Source organism: Fukomys damarensis, unplaced genomic scaffold, assembly GCF_012274545.1.
Source record: "Fukomys damarensis isolate Sample0158 unplaced genomic scaffold, DMR_v1.0_HiC HiC_scaffold_14, whole genome shotgun sequence".
Lineage (NCBI taxonomy): Eukaryota > Metazoa > Chordata > Mammalia > Rodentia > Bathyergidae > Fukomys > Fukomys damarensis.
In genome coordinates, this window is record NW_022900926.1 from 16,207,342 (window position 1) to 16,223,467 (window position 16,126).

The following is a 16,126-nucleotide window of genomic DNA, read 5'->3' on the forward strand; positions in this document are numbered from 1 at the left end:
AAAAAAAAAAAAAAAAAAAAAAAAAATCAATGTTGGTAGAATAGCCAATGCAATTATTTTCACAACTCTGAAATGTCCTGCAATAATCATTTTTTTTTTGAGAACTTGGCTTTGAAAACAGGTTCTTCTCACTGAGTTACATCCCCAGCCCTTTTAAAAAAACTTTTTCATAGTACTGCTGAGTCAAAAATTACCCAGGCTAGGCTTGAACCTGTAACTCTCCTGCTCAGCCACCCAGAAAGCTGGACTTACAGGTGTGCAGCACCATCCCTAGCTCCTCCAATAATTTATTTAGACTTAAAATGGTAACACTTGGTAGAACAAGATTACCGCAGCTTTGGAAAAGCCACAATCAAATGAATTAGAGATGAAAACACTTCCAATGTAGCTCACCTGCCAAAAATGGTTGTGACCCAGACATACTGATCCTCACTCAGACCAACAGTTACCACAGTTTTTATAGGCCAGGTAACTCAGCAGTCACTGACAGAGGCACAGGTTACCAAATAATGAACAACTGTGATGGTGTCAAATGCCTAAACCTCAAACAGTTTGTGGATGTTCAAACAGAAACATCGCATCAAAAACATGAAAAGTTTTGAACTATGCATTTGTCGGATATAAAAGGTTCCAAGGGGGCAGGGATTTAGCTCAGTGGATCCACCACCTGCCTCGAAAGTGCAAGGACCCGAGTTCGATCCCCAGTACCAAAAAACAAAATAAAAGATTCCAAATTATATTTGCAATATTCTAGTTCAAACTTACGTAAATATTTCTGATTGTGAGCTAGGGATTCACTAAATCCAAAGTAGTTTTCTTCATTACTTCTTCAACTGTTCTGTTTCCTGACTTCACTATTCTGAAATCCAAAAGCCATCCAGAAACGCAACAGGAAATCTGAATTCTAACTTCAATATTCGGTTTTATCCTCCCTTTGAAATGGTCCTTTTGTATACAGCAAGAAAAAACAGCTTCCAACCAGTGGAATCCTCTCAGGAAGACTCTTCTCATCACTGAACAAGATAAACTCAGCATTTCAAAGTTGAGTGTAACCAGGCCACTTTTCTACACACAGCATATTAAGCCATGAAATTCCTAAAAAGGCTTGGAGAGGTTTCAAAGAAATATTTGAGAACATCTGCAAAAAACAACTATGACAACCATACAAATAAATGAATACACCAGTTCCATTCAAGTTATGAAGATATTTTCCTTTAATTTATCCAAACATTTCATATTCATGAAGTCATTTATTTTAGAGCAAATCTAAGCTTATAATTTAAATTTAAAATGTTACAATATTCACAAGACAGCTGACAGGGAGAACTTGCTGGTATAAAAATACTGTAATTGTACTTTTCTCTTCGACATCTGCCAGGGAAAATGGCAGAGTACAGTTACCTCTGAAGATCCTGGCTAACTATGGAGAACAACGAGAAGCCCTAACGGGGAATGTGCCTTATCCTTACTGTGCCACATCTACAGCTTTAGACCTTCAACGTTCTTCTTCAAGTTCAGCAGCTCCTTTTCCTGTCTTCTCTTCTCCAGCTTGAATGCTAATTTGTTAGCTTTCTTCTCCACTCTTCGTTCCTGTACAAAGGGTCTGTAAGTTATTCACGTCCTAAACATGATACTTTTTTTTTTTTTTTTTTTGGTTCTTTGAGACAGGGTCTCACTATGTAGTTGAGGCTGACCTGGAACTCACTATGTAGCCCAGTCTGGTCTCCAACTCACAGCGATCCTCCTGCCTTAACCTCCCAAGTGCTCTGATCACAGGCATGCGCCACCACACCCAGCTGATACAGACTACTTTGATGGAAAAGAAAATTCCTCAACTTCCCCTCCACCAACTCTTTGTAAACTTGGGAACTATTTCACCTTGCGCTCCTCTTTTATAGCTTGCTTTCTTGCTCTTTTATCTTCTTTGCTTTCATGTTTAGAGCGTGGTTGGGTTGATACCCTAGGCAGATCACTGCCATTAATCATCTGCATTCGTTCAACTTGCTTTGCTGTGAGTCCTTTCTGAGGTAAGACACTGAGAGGTATTCCTGTCTTAGTAGATATGTGAATTTGTTTGGGCTGAAATAAAGACAAGACAGAACTACAGTCATTTACTATTCCCACTAAATGTAGCTCACTCATGACACTGATGGTGCTTCGCCACAAAGGGTTAAAATTGCTGTGAGAAGATATGCACACTCCATTCCCTGCATTAGGTATTTCAAAAACCTCAGGACACTCAAGACTTACCTTTGGTTGATACTTGATAAGCTGTGGATGATTGTATAAATTTGAGTATGTACCTTAAAAAGAAATCATGTATCAGCAAGTACACTTCCAGTTCAGCAAAACATTACTACATTCCTATTATACTCCTGACCTTGGTGCAGAAAAACACTGGAGTCTCTCCTACAAATTGTTTTAAAACTGTTTATAACTCAGTAATGGGAATATTACTCTTTACAAATTGCCTAAAAGCTTAACTTCTACTAAAATATATGCACTTTTCAAAACTGATGTACTTAACACTGTAAAATTACTACCATAATTTTAGCAGAAGACACTAAGACACTTACTGCAAATGGATTCACAATCCCACTTCTCTTTGGTTTCTTCAACAACTACAGTAATAATCTCTTCTTCAGACTCATCAAGCTCATTCAATGGCAGGTCTTGATCCTCAAAGGGTTCAAGAGTATTCAGCTTTACACAACTTTGGGTTGAATTTTTTAAAACAAAGAGGAAAAACTACACTCATTATTATTGTTACTGAAAGTGCTATGAAAACAGCAACTTTTAAAATCCACACACTCCTGTGAATTCCTGTCACATCTGGCCAAACCCTTCTCTGCCTCTTCCCCCCCGCTGTTTACTCCCCCCCACCTGCTGCATTAACTTTGCTAACAGGTAAGGGATCTGCCTCTTTGAAATGTTAGAAAGAGGTACACATCAAGAAGGTGGCTTCCCTATGACAGGCTTTTCTTAAAACTTAGAAAAGAACTAGTCTGTCCATGTTTTCAACATATTTACAAACTTCGAACTATGTAACCCCTTTTCCTGCTGTAGGATCGGCATATGTTACAATGATCACGGAACTAGGGCCTTTCTACCAGATTTAAACACCTCTCCAGTTTCTCCCAGAGAAGTCAACTTGATGCAGATGTTGATTTGCTGATAGTAATATGCTGGTCAGTTCTGCTAATCCAATTGAAGAGAAAAATTCTTATTTCTCTATGCCACAACTATTCATTTCTAAGAACTCCTAGAATTTCAGAAAGAAGAAAAAAATGGATACTTGTATGTCACAATAATTTCTTAGCCAAAGACACTAGAAGCACCATCCTATTCTCCAACTGGAGTAGCTTCATACTTCCCACTGACCCAGTTATCCTACCTCGACTCTTCTCAAGTCAGTGGGACTAAGAAAGTAGTTCCCTGTATTTTGTTAGCATCACTATTTAGCTTCAGAACTCAACTCTAAATGCAGGAAAAACATGAACAATATATCAGGCAAAACGTATAGAATATGTATGTTTTCCTTGATGATGGATTCTGATTAGGTGGATCTTTCCCCCACAATTTAGCTGTAGAAGTACAGATCCTAATTGGAGATGGAATAAAAGCAGATAAACAAGAAAAAAAGCCACATTACTTCTCGGCCTTCTCTTTATGGTAGTCATTCAAAACTTCCTGTAAACGGTTGCTGTCTACCTGAATGGAACCTTCCAATTCAGCATTATCCAGAGCTCCAATCTCAACATCATCATACTGTTCATAAAACTGGAACATAAACAGAAAATGGATACCATGAAAAATAAATGTACTCATTAACTACAGTAGTTACATGCTATTTTTAACCTATATAATTTTTAAGCCCTATCCTAAGATCACAGCTAATGGTAATTTTATGAAAGTATTAGTAGAGACAACAGGACTAATTCCTGCCAGACTCACATGTAGACTGGAGATAGGCTAACTTTTAACATGGATAGGGAAAAGTTATCTAGTTAGCTTAGATAAAAAAATACTTGACAGAAACCTTTTTCTCCAGATATTCAAAAAATATTTTGAAATTCCTTGGTTATGCAGACTACAAGGTCATGTAAATGAACACAGTCTCCTATTAATGTATACATTTCATGTTTGTTTAGATGGTATTCACGGTGTTATCAAATGCTATTAGCACTGGTAGGTGCTGTCACGGAATACTCAAGTGGTGATCTATTTCCTGATTAGTGAAGAGTTATCATCTGGCTGCTCTTAAAAGAGAAGGAAACTAATACTTCCTGAAGATGCAGCTAAGTTGGAACCTGTATTTTCGGTTCCTCTTGAAGGAAACCGTTCTTTCCTTCCATCATTTACTGAACAGTGTGAACTCCTACTATGGGCCAGACACCCCTTTAGGGCTTGCACACAAGCACATCTGCCCTTGGGGAACTTTCATTCTAATCTGAAACAAATCTATACACAACATACATCATAAACGCATCAGAAACCCATAAACAACACACATAATAAACACGTCCAAGGTGACGGCAGGGTGAGAGCCCCTGGGCAGCGCAGGTGGGACTGAGCTTGTGTAACATACAGTCCATGGGACGGAGCTGTCAGCCCCGGAGCTGCTTTGTCAGATCAAGTCCAGTACACTACAGCTCAGGCCTTTACGGTATCTGGTATTCTACTTCCTTTGTGTTCTTAAGTGTTGCTTTGTCTGTAAAGTCCACATATAAGAAACAAAGAAATGCAATTTCATTTATGCTCAGGCCAATGCATTAGGAAAACAGCAAAAATTCACAAAATGTCAATACTGAGTCAGAATGTTTTAATCAACCAATGTTTTGGGACTATACTATTCCTTCCAGGATTAAACTATAGTGGCTTTATGTTTTAACTAAAAAAAAAAAAAAAAAAAAAAAGAGCTATTTTGCTCCCGATAGTTTTAGCGTTTGGTTCCAATTCTGCTCTTTTCCAACCATGACATTTACTAGGAGACAGTACTGAAATGTCATTTTGGGGGACCTTACCTTCTCAAATCTCTCATCGTGTAGAGTCAGCTGCTCATTTCTCCTCATGACTGAGGAAGTCATAGAATACTCTGTGAAGCGACTTTTTGTTTCCTCCTCCCAGAACAAATGCTTTTCTATGGCCCCACGAGGTTCTCCAAGGGGAAACGGCGCATCTTCCTCTGACCATGGGCCCAGAGAGTCACAGTCACCCTCATCGACACTGCCTCTTCCGGTCTCCTCATCCACATCTTCCCACTCACTGCCATCTTCACTCTCAGGTTTCCTACAGTCAGAGAGTCATCACCTGTCAAAACAACTTCAAAAAACAACGAAACAAGGAAACTTTACCACATAAAACCAAAGGGCATGTGGGAAAGGTTCTTGTGTAGGGAGAAGCAGAGATGGTGCTTGACCAATCTGCAGGGTAAGAAAAACAAGGGGTAAACAAGATTCTCAGACTTCACCTGCACCTATCAGTAGCTGGCAAAGACCTGGAGTCTCAGGTTAAGTGCTCTTGCAGGTCTCTTCCGAACTTTAATGTGGTTACCCTCCTACTGAAGAAGCAAGGCAGGTCAGCTTTGCTTTGGAACAAACCACACGTACAGAATTTCCACTCCCTCTTCCTCTTCTGCTGGCTTATTGGCCTGAAGGATAAAGTCATCTTCAAGCACATTATCTGGATCATCGAAGTCAAAATCATCATCAAGAGCTGCAACAATGTCAGGATCAAAATCCAGTCGAGGTCCTAGAAAAAAAAAAAAATTGAGCAAGAATTCCCCAAAAAGTACAATTTACTTAATCCAAATACTGATGACATGCTAGATGCCAGTTAGGTGGCAAGGATAAAATAGTCTAGTTAGAAACAGATAAAGATGGAAGGAAAAAATTCCTCTTAATTTTCATTGACTCTTCCACTGCACATGTAGAATATTCAACTCTGCATTTAGCAAACCTCAAAGCTCTCACCTGCAGAAAGAAACTGGTTAAATTTTACCTGTTAGAACCAATTCACAGTAAGAATCTACAGACTATTATATTTTGTTTTTTCAGTACTATAAAATCTAACAAAATCCAATTGATTTCTTCAGCTATCTTCTTCCATCTGTAAAAATACTAGATTTCAGGAACATATTCCAAGTTCAAATTTTTAATCAGATACACCTTCCAATACCATATGCTACATGACCACTGCTTAACTCTCCAGACACATTTCTTATCTCTCAACCTTCCTCTGCATGCTAATGTGTACTCAGCTTCACATGCTCACGTTCGCTAGATTTTGTACAAAGTCTTCTGTCTGGAACATCTTCTCACTCCCAGCTCTCCTTCCTTCCACGTAAGAAATCAACTGGGGGCTGGGGATGTAACTCAGTAGTTAAGCACTTGCCTAGTGTGTGATAGACTCTGGTTCCATACCCAGCACAAATCAAAACAAAACAGAAATCAACTTAGTATCTTCTAGGAAGCCTTGTCCAACTCCGTAAGGCTAGGTCTGGTACCTCTCACCCACCAATGTTAATACTTTTATACTGAAATTTTAACTCTCATTTATTACCTTTGTAACTCACAGAAATTCCTTGTGGTCTGGAACTGTGTTTTATTCTGGTTTAACACAAGACATTATCACACTGGCTACTCAAAAATCTGTAGAATAAATACTACTGGGCAAGTGTTAGCCAACAATTAGGCCACTTAGGAGAAAATACCATACACTAATTCTGAGGATTTTTGTGTTTGTTCTAACCTACAATGTTGGTACTCAACAGTTTTTAAAAACTCACTTTTTCAGAGTATCTTACATAGATGGTAGAATGGACTTCCATAGAATATGTATTTATGGTCTTGGGAGAAATTTTAAAGACAAAAAGATTACTGTTCAAAATTACACTATCTGCGACAAATGGTGAATATCACCATTATCTTTTTAAGAAGTTAAAAGTGAATGTTAAAATTTTCCTACAGACAAATGTAGCTTTCCCCCACACACAATCTCTAAAGACCTAAGAATGTGAAGACATACTTTAAAAGAACCACACTCATTCCCTCCTCATGAATTTTAACTTGAATTTTGGACATCTAAATTGTTTCAGTCCTTTATTAGGTACAGACACTAAACCCACCTGAAACTGGAGCTGCTTTATTTAACAATCCAACATCTTCCTCAAACTCTGATGCAAACACTGATGAAGGCAACTTAATTCCAGTGCTCTTGAAAAGAAATCACAAAACTGTTAGACTTATTTACAAAATACTTCTCACCTACTCTACTGGGTTGAAAAGTGTCCCCTCAAAATTCACGTCCACCCAGCTCCTCAGACAATGACTGTATGTAAAATAACACTGGCTACAACTTGTCCCCTCTGAAACGCTTCTTAAAATTTACTCTAAAAGATACTAAGGGATGAAACCAGCTACGCCAAAGGACAACTAGGCTGTGCCCTAATGAACGGATTAACAGGTCATCTTGAGAGTGATTTTGCTATAAAAGCCACTTTTGCTAGGTCTCTCATTTGGCTCTGTGACACCATGTGCTACCTTTGGTCTCTACCAGCGGTAAGACCATCACCAGATGTGGCCCCTCAACCTTGGATGTGAGCAAAAATAAGTCTCTTTTCCTTGCTACTTACGCAAGGCCATGGTGGAGTTATTATCAGCAACAAAAATGCACTAAGTCCTTGTAGACATAACAGGCTAAGACGAGGCTGCACCGGATTAGGATGTACCCTAATAAAAAGGCTACAAGACACAGACCCAGCAGGGAAAACAATCTGCGACGAAGGAGTAAACTGGAGTGACACACCCTTGAGCCAAGGCAATCTGAGGACGGACGCCCAGCAGGCCCCTGACCTGGGAGCCATGCAGCTGACCAAGCCTCTACGAGCCCAAGAAGGAACAGGCCCTATGAATATATTCACTTCAGATAACTTTCTGGCCTCCAGAATGGTGAGAAAATTCTTTTGAATTACCCACTACCCTGGGAAACTGTGACAACTGCATTGTGCAATCTCTTACCCAAGTGCCAGTTACCCATTCTGTATCCCGGCACCACCCCCAAGCTACTGCCCTACAATTCCCAGCACCACCTAAAACACTCTTCCATGTAACCCTAAGCCCTGAGGACCAGAAGGTTTCAGGGAAAGAACAGAAAAAAAGGCTGAACAGTACATCTGCCCGAGTCAGGTCACTGAGAAGTTCCACTTTCAAATCCAGGTCTTTTAAGTCCACTGCCCTGAAGTTTCAAAACAAAATTAATCTTTTCCTCTTAAACTGGTGATAATGCCCTAATCACTTTTCCACCCTTCTCTGAATCAGCTGTCTTAAATCCTACAGTAGTCACAAATCATCCCTATCCATTATGTCCCTCTGAGCTCTTGCAGAATTTCCTCCCTCCCTTGGGCACTGTCTTACTTACGGTTACCCAAGTTAGATCACCACAGTAGTTGCTGCACTGGTCCACACCTAATCTAACCATGGTACCTCTGCCAGATTAAACTCCCCAAATACTTCCGTCACGCAACATTCCGGAACTTAAAATAGGTCCTGGTTTTTCAAGGCCCGGTAAAATCAAGAACTACTCCAAGTATCAAAATCTCTCACTTTTACTTAGTAAGATGACTACAGTAATCAAGTCCAGAGCCCGCCTGTCATGTAAGATTCAAAACAATTTAGTGAACATTCACATGCCAACCATTGACTCCCACAATACTACTGCACTTCTCAGCTTCCTGACTGAAATATTCCTCACGCTCTCTTTAGCAGTACCCACAGCACTCACAGAAGACGCCTTCAAGGACAGCTTTGGAAAGTGGTGAGAATGATGTGATAAGTGTGTCCCAAGCAAGGGAAGTATTTTGAAGGACATTAACGGCAATATCTTTTACTACAACAAAGTTTTACTTAAAAACACAATATTTTTGTATAATTTACCCATTTAACATGTTCAAGTTAATGTTTTTTTGCTTCTGTTTTTGGGGTATTCCATTAGTAACTCTTTAAAATGGTGGTAAACAGGCCGGGCGTGGTGGTGCACCCTGTAATCCCAGCACTCGGGAGGCTGAGGCAGGAGAATTGCTGTGAGTTCGAGACCAGCCTGGGCTACACAGTGAATTCCAGGTCAGTCTCAACTACATGGTAAGACCCTGTTTCAAAAAAAAAAAAAAAAAAAAAACAACAACAACAATAAAACTGTGTTAAACATAGGCCAGGGATTTAGCTCAGTGGCACCGTGCCTGCTTTATAAGCACAAGATCCTGAATTCAATCCCCAGTATCACACCCCCCAAACCACCCAAAACAACAAAACCTGTGGTAAACTCACATCACGTGTCTTAAAGGAGTAGCACATATATTTTCTATTTTCCTGTATCTTTATGCTGTAATGCCTGAATATCATGCGATAAACTGCCTGAAGATGACACTGAAGCTTAGTCATGGACAACTCAACTCACACTACAGACTCTTATTTACATTATGTTTACTGTCTGGGTCAATATAGTCCTGAAAACACTAGCCAGAAGAATTAGACAAGAGAAAGAAGTAAAAGGTAAGGCGGAAAGGAAAAAGTGACATGCTATATAGAAGACCCCAAAAACTCCATCAAAAAACTCAAGATTTGATAAACAAATTCAGTGGTGTAGCTGGATACAAAGTCAACACTCAAAAATCAATAGCCTTCCTGTACACGAATAACAGACTCACAGAAAGAGAAATTAGGGAAACAATTCCTTTCATAATAGCATCCAAAAAGATGAAGTACCTAGGACTCAATCTAACAAAGGAAGTAAATGACTTCTACATTGAAAACTACACTATTCTGAAAAAGGAGATTCAAGAGGATATCAGAAAATGGAAAGATACCCCTTATTCTTGGGTAAGAAGAATCAATATACTGAAAAATGGCCACACAACCAAAATTGTTACACAGATTCAAAGCAATCTCAATCAAAATCCCAATGGCACATCTCCCAGAATTAGAAAAAACAATCTTAAAATTCATTTGAAACCAGAAGAAATCTAGCATAGCAAAGGCACTTCTGGGCAACAAAGGCAAAGCAGGGAGAATCACAATCCCTGACTTTAAATTATATACAAAGCTACAGTGATAAAAACAGCATGGTACTGACAAAAGAACAGACCTGAAGATTAATAGAACAGACTAGAGAATGCAAAAACAACTCCAGACATACTCAACCACCTTATCTTTGACAAAGGAGCCAAACACCATCACTGGAAGAAAGATACCCTCTTTAATAAACGGTGCTAGAAAAACTGGCTTTCCATGTACCAAAGACTGAAACTAGGCACCTATCTTTCACCATGCACTAACCTAAAATCAAATGGATCAAAGATCTAAATATTAAAACAAAAACACTAAATCTACTGGAAGAGAGAAGAGGCAGAACGCTTGAGGACACAGGAGTGACAAAGGCTTCATGAACAAGGAAATACTACAAAAAACAACCAACAACTGGGACCTCATCTTATTAAAAAGCTTTTTGTGCTGGGGATTTAGCTCAGTGGTTCCACCTGCTTCACAAGTTCAAGGTCCCGAGTTTGATTCCTGGTACAAAAAAAAAAAAAAAAAAAAAAAAAAAAAAAAAAAAAGCTTTTGCAGTGCCAGGGATTTAGCTCAGTGGTGCCAGCATCTGCCTTGCAACCACAGGGTCCTGAGTTTGGTCCCCTGTACCTGTTTATACAAACAAACAAAAAAAGCTTTTGCACAGCAAGAGAAACCACCAATAGTGAAGAGACAATTCAGTTTTTCACCAGCTATTCAGATAAAGGACTATTGTCTAGAATATATAAGGAAGCTAACCCCCTGCCCATTTAAAGACCCATTGCAAAAATGGGTTATCCGGGGCCAGGGATTTAGCTCAATGGTTCCATCGCCTGCCTCACAAGTGCAAGGTCTTGAGTTTGATCCCCAGTACAAAAAAAAAAAAAAAAAAAAAAAAAGGCGTTTCTGAAGAGACACTTCCCAGATGAAGAATTAGAAATGTCAAACAAATGTACGGAAAAATGTTCAACATTACTGGTCATTCATGAAATGCAAATTAAAACAACTCTGAGATTCCATCTCATTCTGGAAAGAATGGCTGCTACCAAGAAATGAACCAATAACAAATGCTGGAGGAGCTGTGGGGGAAAAAGGAACTTCTCCACTGTTGGTGAAAATGTAGACTAGTGCAACCACCGTGCAAATCAGTGTGGAGATTTCTCAAGTAACTAAAACTAGAGGTTTTACTTTGCCCAGCTATGCCTTTTCTTGGTATGGTCCCAAAAGAATTAAAAGCGTCATGCCATAGCGATCTATGAACACCCATGTTTATAGCAGCAGCAGTTTTTTGTAGCTAAATCTTGGAAACAGCCCAAATGCCCATCAACTGACGAGTGGATAAAGATGTGGTTTTTGTTTTACCACCATGGAGTACTACTCTGCCATAAAGAAGGATGAGCTTCAGACATTTATAGCTAAATGGATGGACCTTGAGACCATGCTCTTAAGTGAAATAAATGGGAGACACATGTTTAAATACCTCACTGTTTCCCTGGTGTGATAAACCAAAGTGGAAATAAGGACTGAGTATAGTGGATGTTGGGAAATGGGAGGAAAAGTGTTCAAATGGGAAGGGGAACAAGGGAAGAGGGAGGAAGAAAGGGACAAGAAAAACAGTGAAAACAGAAGGAAAAATGGAAAAGAAGTTTTTGTACATAAGGAAGGGAGGGGGCTTAAGGGGGGAATGGGATAAAATAACATTTATTAAAAAATAAATAAAGCAAGTCTGGATTAGGATTTTCTGTGACACACAGCCAAAGGCACTGCTATATCACATCCAAATAAATAAAACCTGATATATAAAGTTATAATAAAAGAAATGTAGTCTTTCAGCTTTTTAAATAACCACTCTTTGTGATCACCTTTACAATTCTATGGGGAGGAGCCAGCTTGTATTTATTAAATTTACCTGTAGTTTTTTTCCCCAATCTTTTGAAAGCTAGTCAAAAAAACTGTACACGTGGTAACAGTTTTGATGGTGATTACTTTCCTTTTTAGAGTAATCAAATTTTTTTAATTGGTTGCAACAGTTCCCAACCACATTGGGTTTGCTCAGCTATTGTGGACAATGGCAGCACCCATTTTTCATGCAAAAATCAGGGCAAGCTCAAGTATTACTAATTTTTCTACTGCCCTTCCCTAATGCCTTACATTCTATTTCTAGGGCTTAATCCATATTTTTGGCCTATTCAATTTTGGTTTGTTAAAAATTAAAGTCAAAAAAGTACACAGAATTCACATTTTTGCACAGCAGTACAGAAAAATCAATGGCATTCTTGTTTTTAAATCTAATTCACATATCTTTGCTGTAAACACAACTGAAGTATTCATTCAATGGCTTTAGTCTGTTAAAAAAAACCAGTTAATGATTACTTTCACCCAAAACAAATTAAAGACTAAAAGCTAGTCTCAAATTGGTCAATAGATTCAACCATGAGTTGGAACTTTTACTTTAAAACTTTGTCTCCATAGGAGAAAGAAAGCGGAGCCTCTACTGGGCCCCTCCTTTCTTTCCCTCAATGGGGTATCAAAGGGAGTGAGCCGCTATTACTGTGGATACAACTGCCCGAGGATAAAGACAAACAGGAGCTGGCCTGACTGTGACAGCAACGTGGGGGTGTTCTAAGAGCTAAACCTAGTTCATGGATGCAACAGATGCACGTGTTACCACTTTTTCTGGGATGATACCAGAAACCTAACTATAACCCTTCCTGACTCTCCTTCAACAACAAGCTATAGAAGAAATATGATCCCATCTTCCCCAAGGAAAGGAATGCTAGACCACGACAGGACTGAAGAATAACCACAGGGAAACTGGTGTCCATTCTAACTCTTCTATAATCTCCACAAACGCCTCCTTTTCAAAAATGCCATGTGTTATAAAAACCTCTACAAGGAAATTTATACTTAAAGGTTACTGAGGTACAGAACATGGGCGCCTGTAATATAAACAGGAAACAGAATTTAAACAAGTAGTGCTAGCTTCATACAAATAGAGTATGTAATCTTATCTGTACTTAAAAGATAAAGTGGGCCACACACAGCTGCTTTTCTATTGAAAAGTGCTGCCTCACATGACCATGTCTATGAACCACAGCTTCTAAAACTGCCCAAAGACTTACTTTTGACACCTATCACCGCTGATGAGGCGGCCTGCTCTCTTGATGTTACAGATGTAGATACACATACAATTTTGGTGAGACGTGACCTATCTGTGCCTTTCATACTGACCCCGTTTCCTGCCCCAAACAGTTATGATGATTTGAAAATCAATCCAGTTTCTTTTTTCATTCCTACACTCACTCTCAGGTTACTAAGAAAGCTTACAGGAACTAATGAAGTTTCTTCCTTCTCATCTCTGCTGCTGTACACACTGGAGGTGTGGTTGGGGATAAGCTCTGAGGGCCCAGCTGTTTCCTTCAGGTGCTGCAGGTAGTCATAGTCATCATCAAAGAACACTCCATACTTTCTCTGCTCCGCTAGCCTTTCTTCATCATTTATCTTGGTTAACAAAGAAAACAGAGTTAGGAACCCTTCCACAAATAAGGCCCAAGAATCTTAAAGTGACCACAACATTCACCATAAAAGGCAGATGACACATGAGAGTAATGAGACAAAGAATCTTGACAAAATCAGGAAATTGAGAGCTTCTAAACCAGAGTGCTACAAAAAATTAAACTGAATGAAAACAAGCCAGATATAGTGGCAGATGCCCAAAGTCCAGCTACTTGGGAAATTTGAGATGGATCATTTGAATCCTCAAGTTTGAGACCAAACTGGGCAACATAGTGAGACTTCACCTCAAAAAGGTTTTCCTTTCAGGAACAAATGTTTAATTCCTTGTACTAGATAACTAATTCCTTGTACTACTAACAGAAGACTCGAGGGGTTTAAAGTAAGTATGCTCTTGTATTTATATGCAAAGACAATTCAATGTACAAAAAAAACTAGCTTTACTGAAAAAGTAAATATGATGTCTCCCATCACTTTCATTTATATTGTCCACTTTTAACAAGTAAATCAACCTTTCCAAGGTTTGGTGGCATGTTCTAAAGCCAATCCAGAAGCTTGGACATTTTATATTTCATGAGATGAGTAACTAGGAGACACATATGCAGTCTATGAAGAGATTATGAGATGGCAGGTTTTAGGGAAAGCTGAGATTGAGCATATGGTCATGGCCTAAGTAACACCATGCAACACTGGAGTCAGTGGTTTAGTGAATATTTACCATTATTCTACAAGATCTGTTCATTTTAAAAGTCTCATGTAAAGATGCTTTATCCTCCCAATAAAAAAAAAACGTGCCCAATGTAAATCAGCACAATGTACTGAAAACTGGGTCATAGATCATTCAGCATACCAGTTGCTGGGGAATAATATCTGGCTAACAATTTACAACTACTACTAAATTTAACTAAAAACTTAGCTAAAAGCTATTAATAAAGGGCTGGGGGTGGGTGGAGTACTCACCCTGATCTCATGAACTGTGGTCTGATCCTGAGCACCACAAGATCAACAAAAAAGCAAAATAAAACAAAAGCCCTACAAAGAGTCCACCTGCAAAGATAAGGGCTAAAGAACGGGACTTACTTTCTGGGTAGGCAACAGAACCCTCTGGGGCGCAGTTTCATCGGCTGCTAAAGGATCTCGCTGGCTCCGGTGGACCAAATGAAAAGACACAGCTTTCTTCTTCTCTATAAATGGCTTTTTCTTCCTATGAGGCTTTAAAAGAAGAGAACCAGAACAAGTCATTAAAACATAAAAATTCTCTGGATAATACCACAGTTCTCACATGCACCTTCAAGTGAAGAGCCAACGGATTTTTCAAATGTACACTTCTGGGAAAGACTACAGAAGTTGTGCTGCAGAGAAACCCATACTTGCCTTCTTTCAACAAACCTAAGTTTGGCACCTACGCTGTGTCAGACCTTGTTATGAGAGCTGGTGATACAGCAGTGAGAAAAGCCTTGTTCTCAGCAAGCAAATCAGCACGTAACTTCAGGTTAAGGAAATTAAACACGGTGATGTACAAATGATTCTGGCTGCTCTGGGAAGGTTCCCGATAGGAACCAGAAGGACAAGGAGCCCGTCCCGAGGGATTCTGGAGTAGACAGTTCCAGAGTGAACCCTTGGTCTACCAACCAGTACATAAAGCCCGGAGATGATTATTCTCCGTCCGTATTCTTATTTCGCTACTCAACTTTGATGAAGTGGTCTCACTGTAGGCCCGACCTTATTCTCGCACAAGTTCTCTTTTTCCCACAACCAACAGGCAGCCAAGTGCGACTCCAACGATAGGAGTGACCAGCAACCGTCTGTTCCGGGAGCGTTTGTGTCGGAGACACGGGCTGTGGTTCACTGAAGCCGTGCAGAGCCGCAGACCCCTAGGAATAAAGGGGAGGCCATCTCTTCAGGCCCCTTCCCCTACCAGTACCCGGGGAGATGAGGTTACTGGGGCATGAGCCAGCCGCACGAAGCAGTAGCCGCTGGCATTACCGGAACCTGCCCCGCCGCAGAGACAACCTACGCCTGCTCACCATGCTGCTGCCGTGCGGCGCTCTCCCCCGCGAGGAGCGGCCAGTCACCCTACTAGTCTTGGGATCCCCCGCCGCAGTTGCAGGATTCCCTACACGTGCGACCACAAGTTCCGGGCTTTAGGTAACGCAGTAGCCGTGAAAATGGACCAATCCCCGAAGAGCAGCCGAGTCGATCCGGAAGTTACGTCAGCACGCTGGTCTCAAAGAACGCGAGAACCACTGGGAGGCGGGACTAACTCGGTTCCCACCTCACGGCGGGTGGTGCTGTCGGGGCCAATTTTTGCTATCCAGGAAGGGACTCGTTGGGGCCATAAAAACCGTTCGCGGCTTCCTTTTATAGCGTGCTTTCCCGAAATCGGGGCCAAATCGAATATCTCTATTTACTGATATTCCTTACCTATTCTCAACTGTAAGCGAGCAAACAGAAATCCCTGTGCAGGTACTCAGACGGGAAGCGGTCATTCTTCGGGTCTACACTTCTGGTTCTCTTAGAGACCAGGGCTCAGTCAGTTGCCCAGCAACGGA

At 40.2% G+C, this 16,126-nt stretch overlaps 2 protein-coding genes across 9 annotated transcripts in view; both read right to left on the reverse strand.

The window, feature by feature from the left end:
• Window positions 1–448, reverse strand: part of Zc2hc1b (zinc finger C2HC-type containing 1B) — a 69,299-nt gene extending 68,851 nt beyond the window's left edge. For all 8 annotated transcript variants that reach the window (XM_010626615.3, XM_010626620.1, XM_010626623.1 and 5 more), the window contains exon 1: window positions 394–448. In XM_010626615.3, the coding sequence (XP_010624917.1) occupies window positions 394–421 (28 nt within the window). In that variant the 5' untranslated portion in view covers window positions 422–448. The remainder of the gene's footprint in view (window positions 1–393) is intronic.
• Window positions 449–1,232: 784 nt separating this feature from the next.
• On the reverse strand, window positions 1,233–15,758 carry Ltv1 (LTV1 ribosome biogenesis factor). Its single transcript, XM_010626614.3, has 11 exons — window positions 15,602–15,758; window positions 14,655–14,786; window positions 13,389–13,562; window positions 7,127–7,214; window positions 5,610–5,751; window positions 5,025–5,289; window positions 3,653–3,780; window positions 2,577–2,713; window positions 2,251–2,303; window positions 1,879–2,079; window positions 1,233–1,590 (listed from the first exon to the last, which is right to left on the reverse strand). Exons 1-11 carry the CDS (start codon window positions 15,602–15,604, stop codon window positions 1,480–1,482), a joined length of 1,434 nt encoding a protein of 477 aa, XP_010624916.1. The 5' UTR covers window positions 15,605–15,758; the 3' UTR covers window positions 1,233–1,479.
• Between the last annotated feature and the right edge of the window lie 368 nt (window positions 15,759–16,126).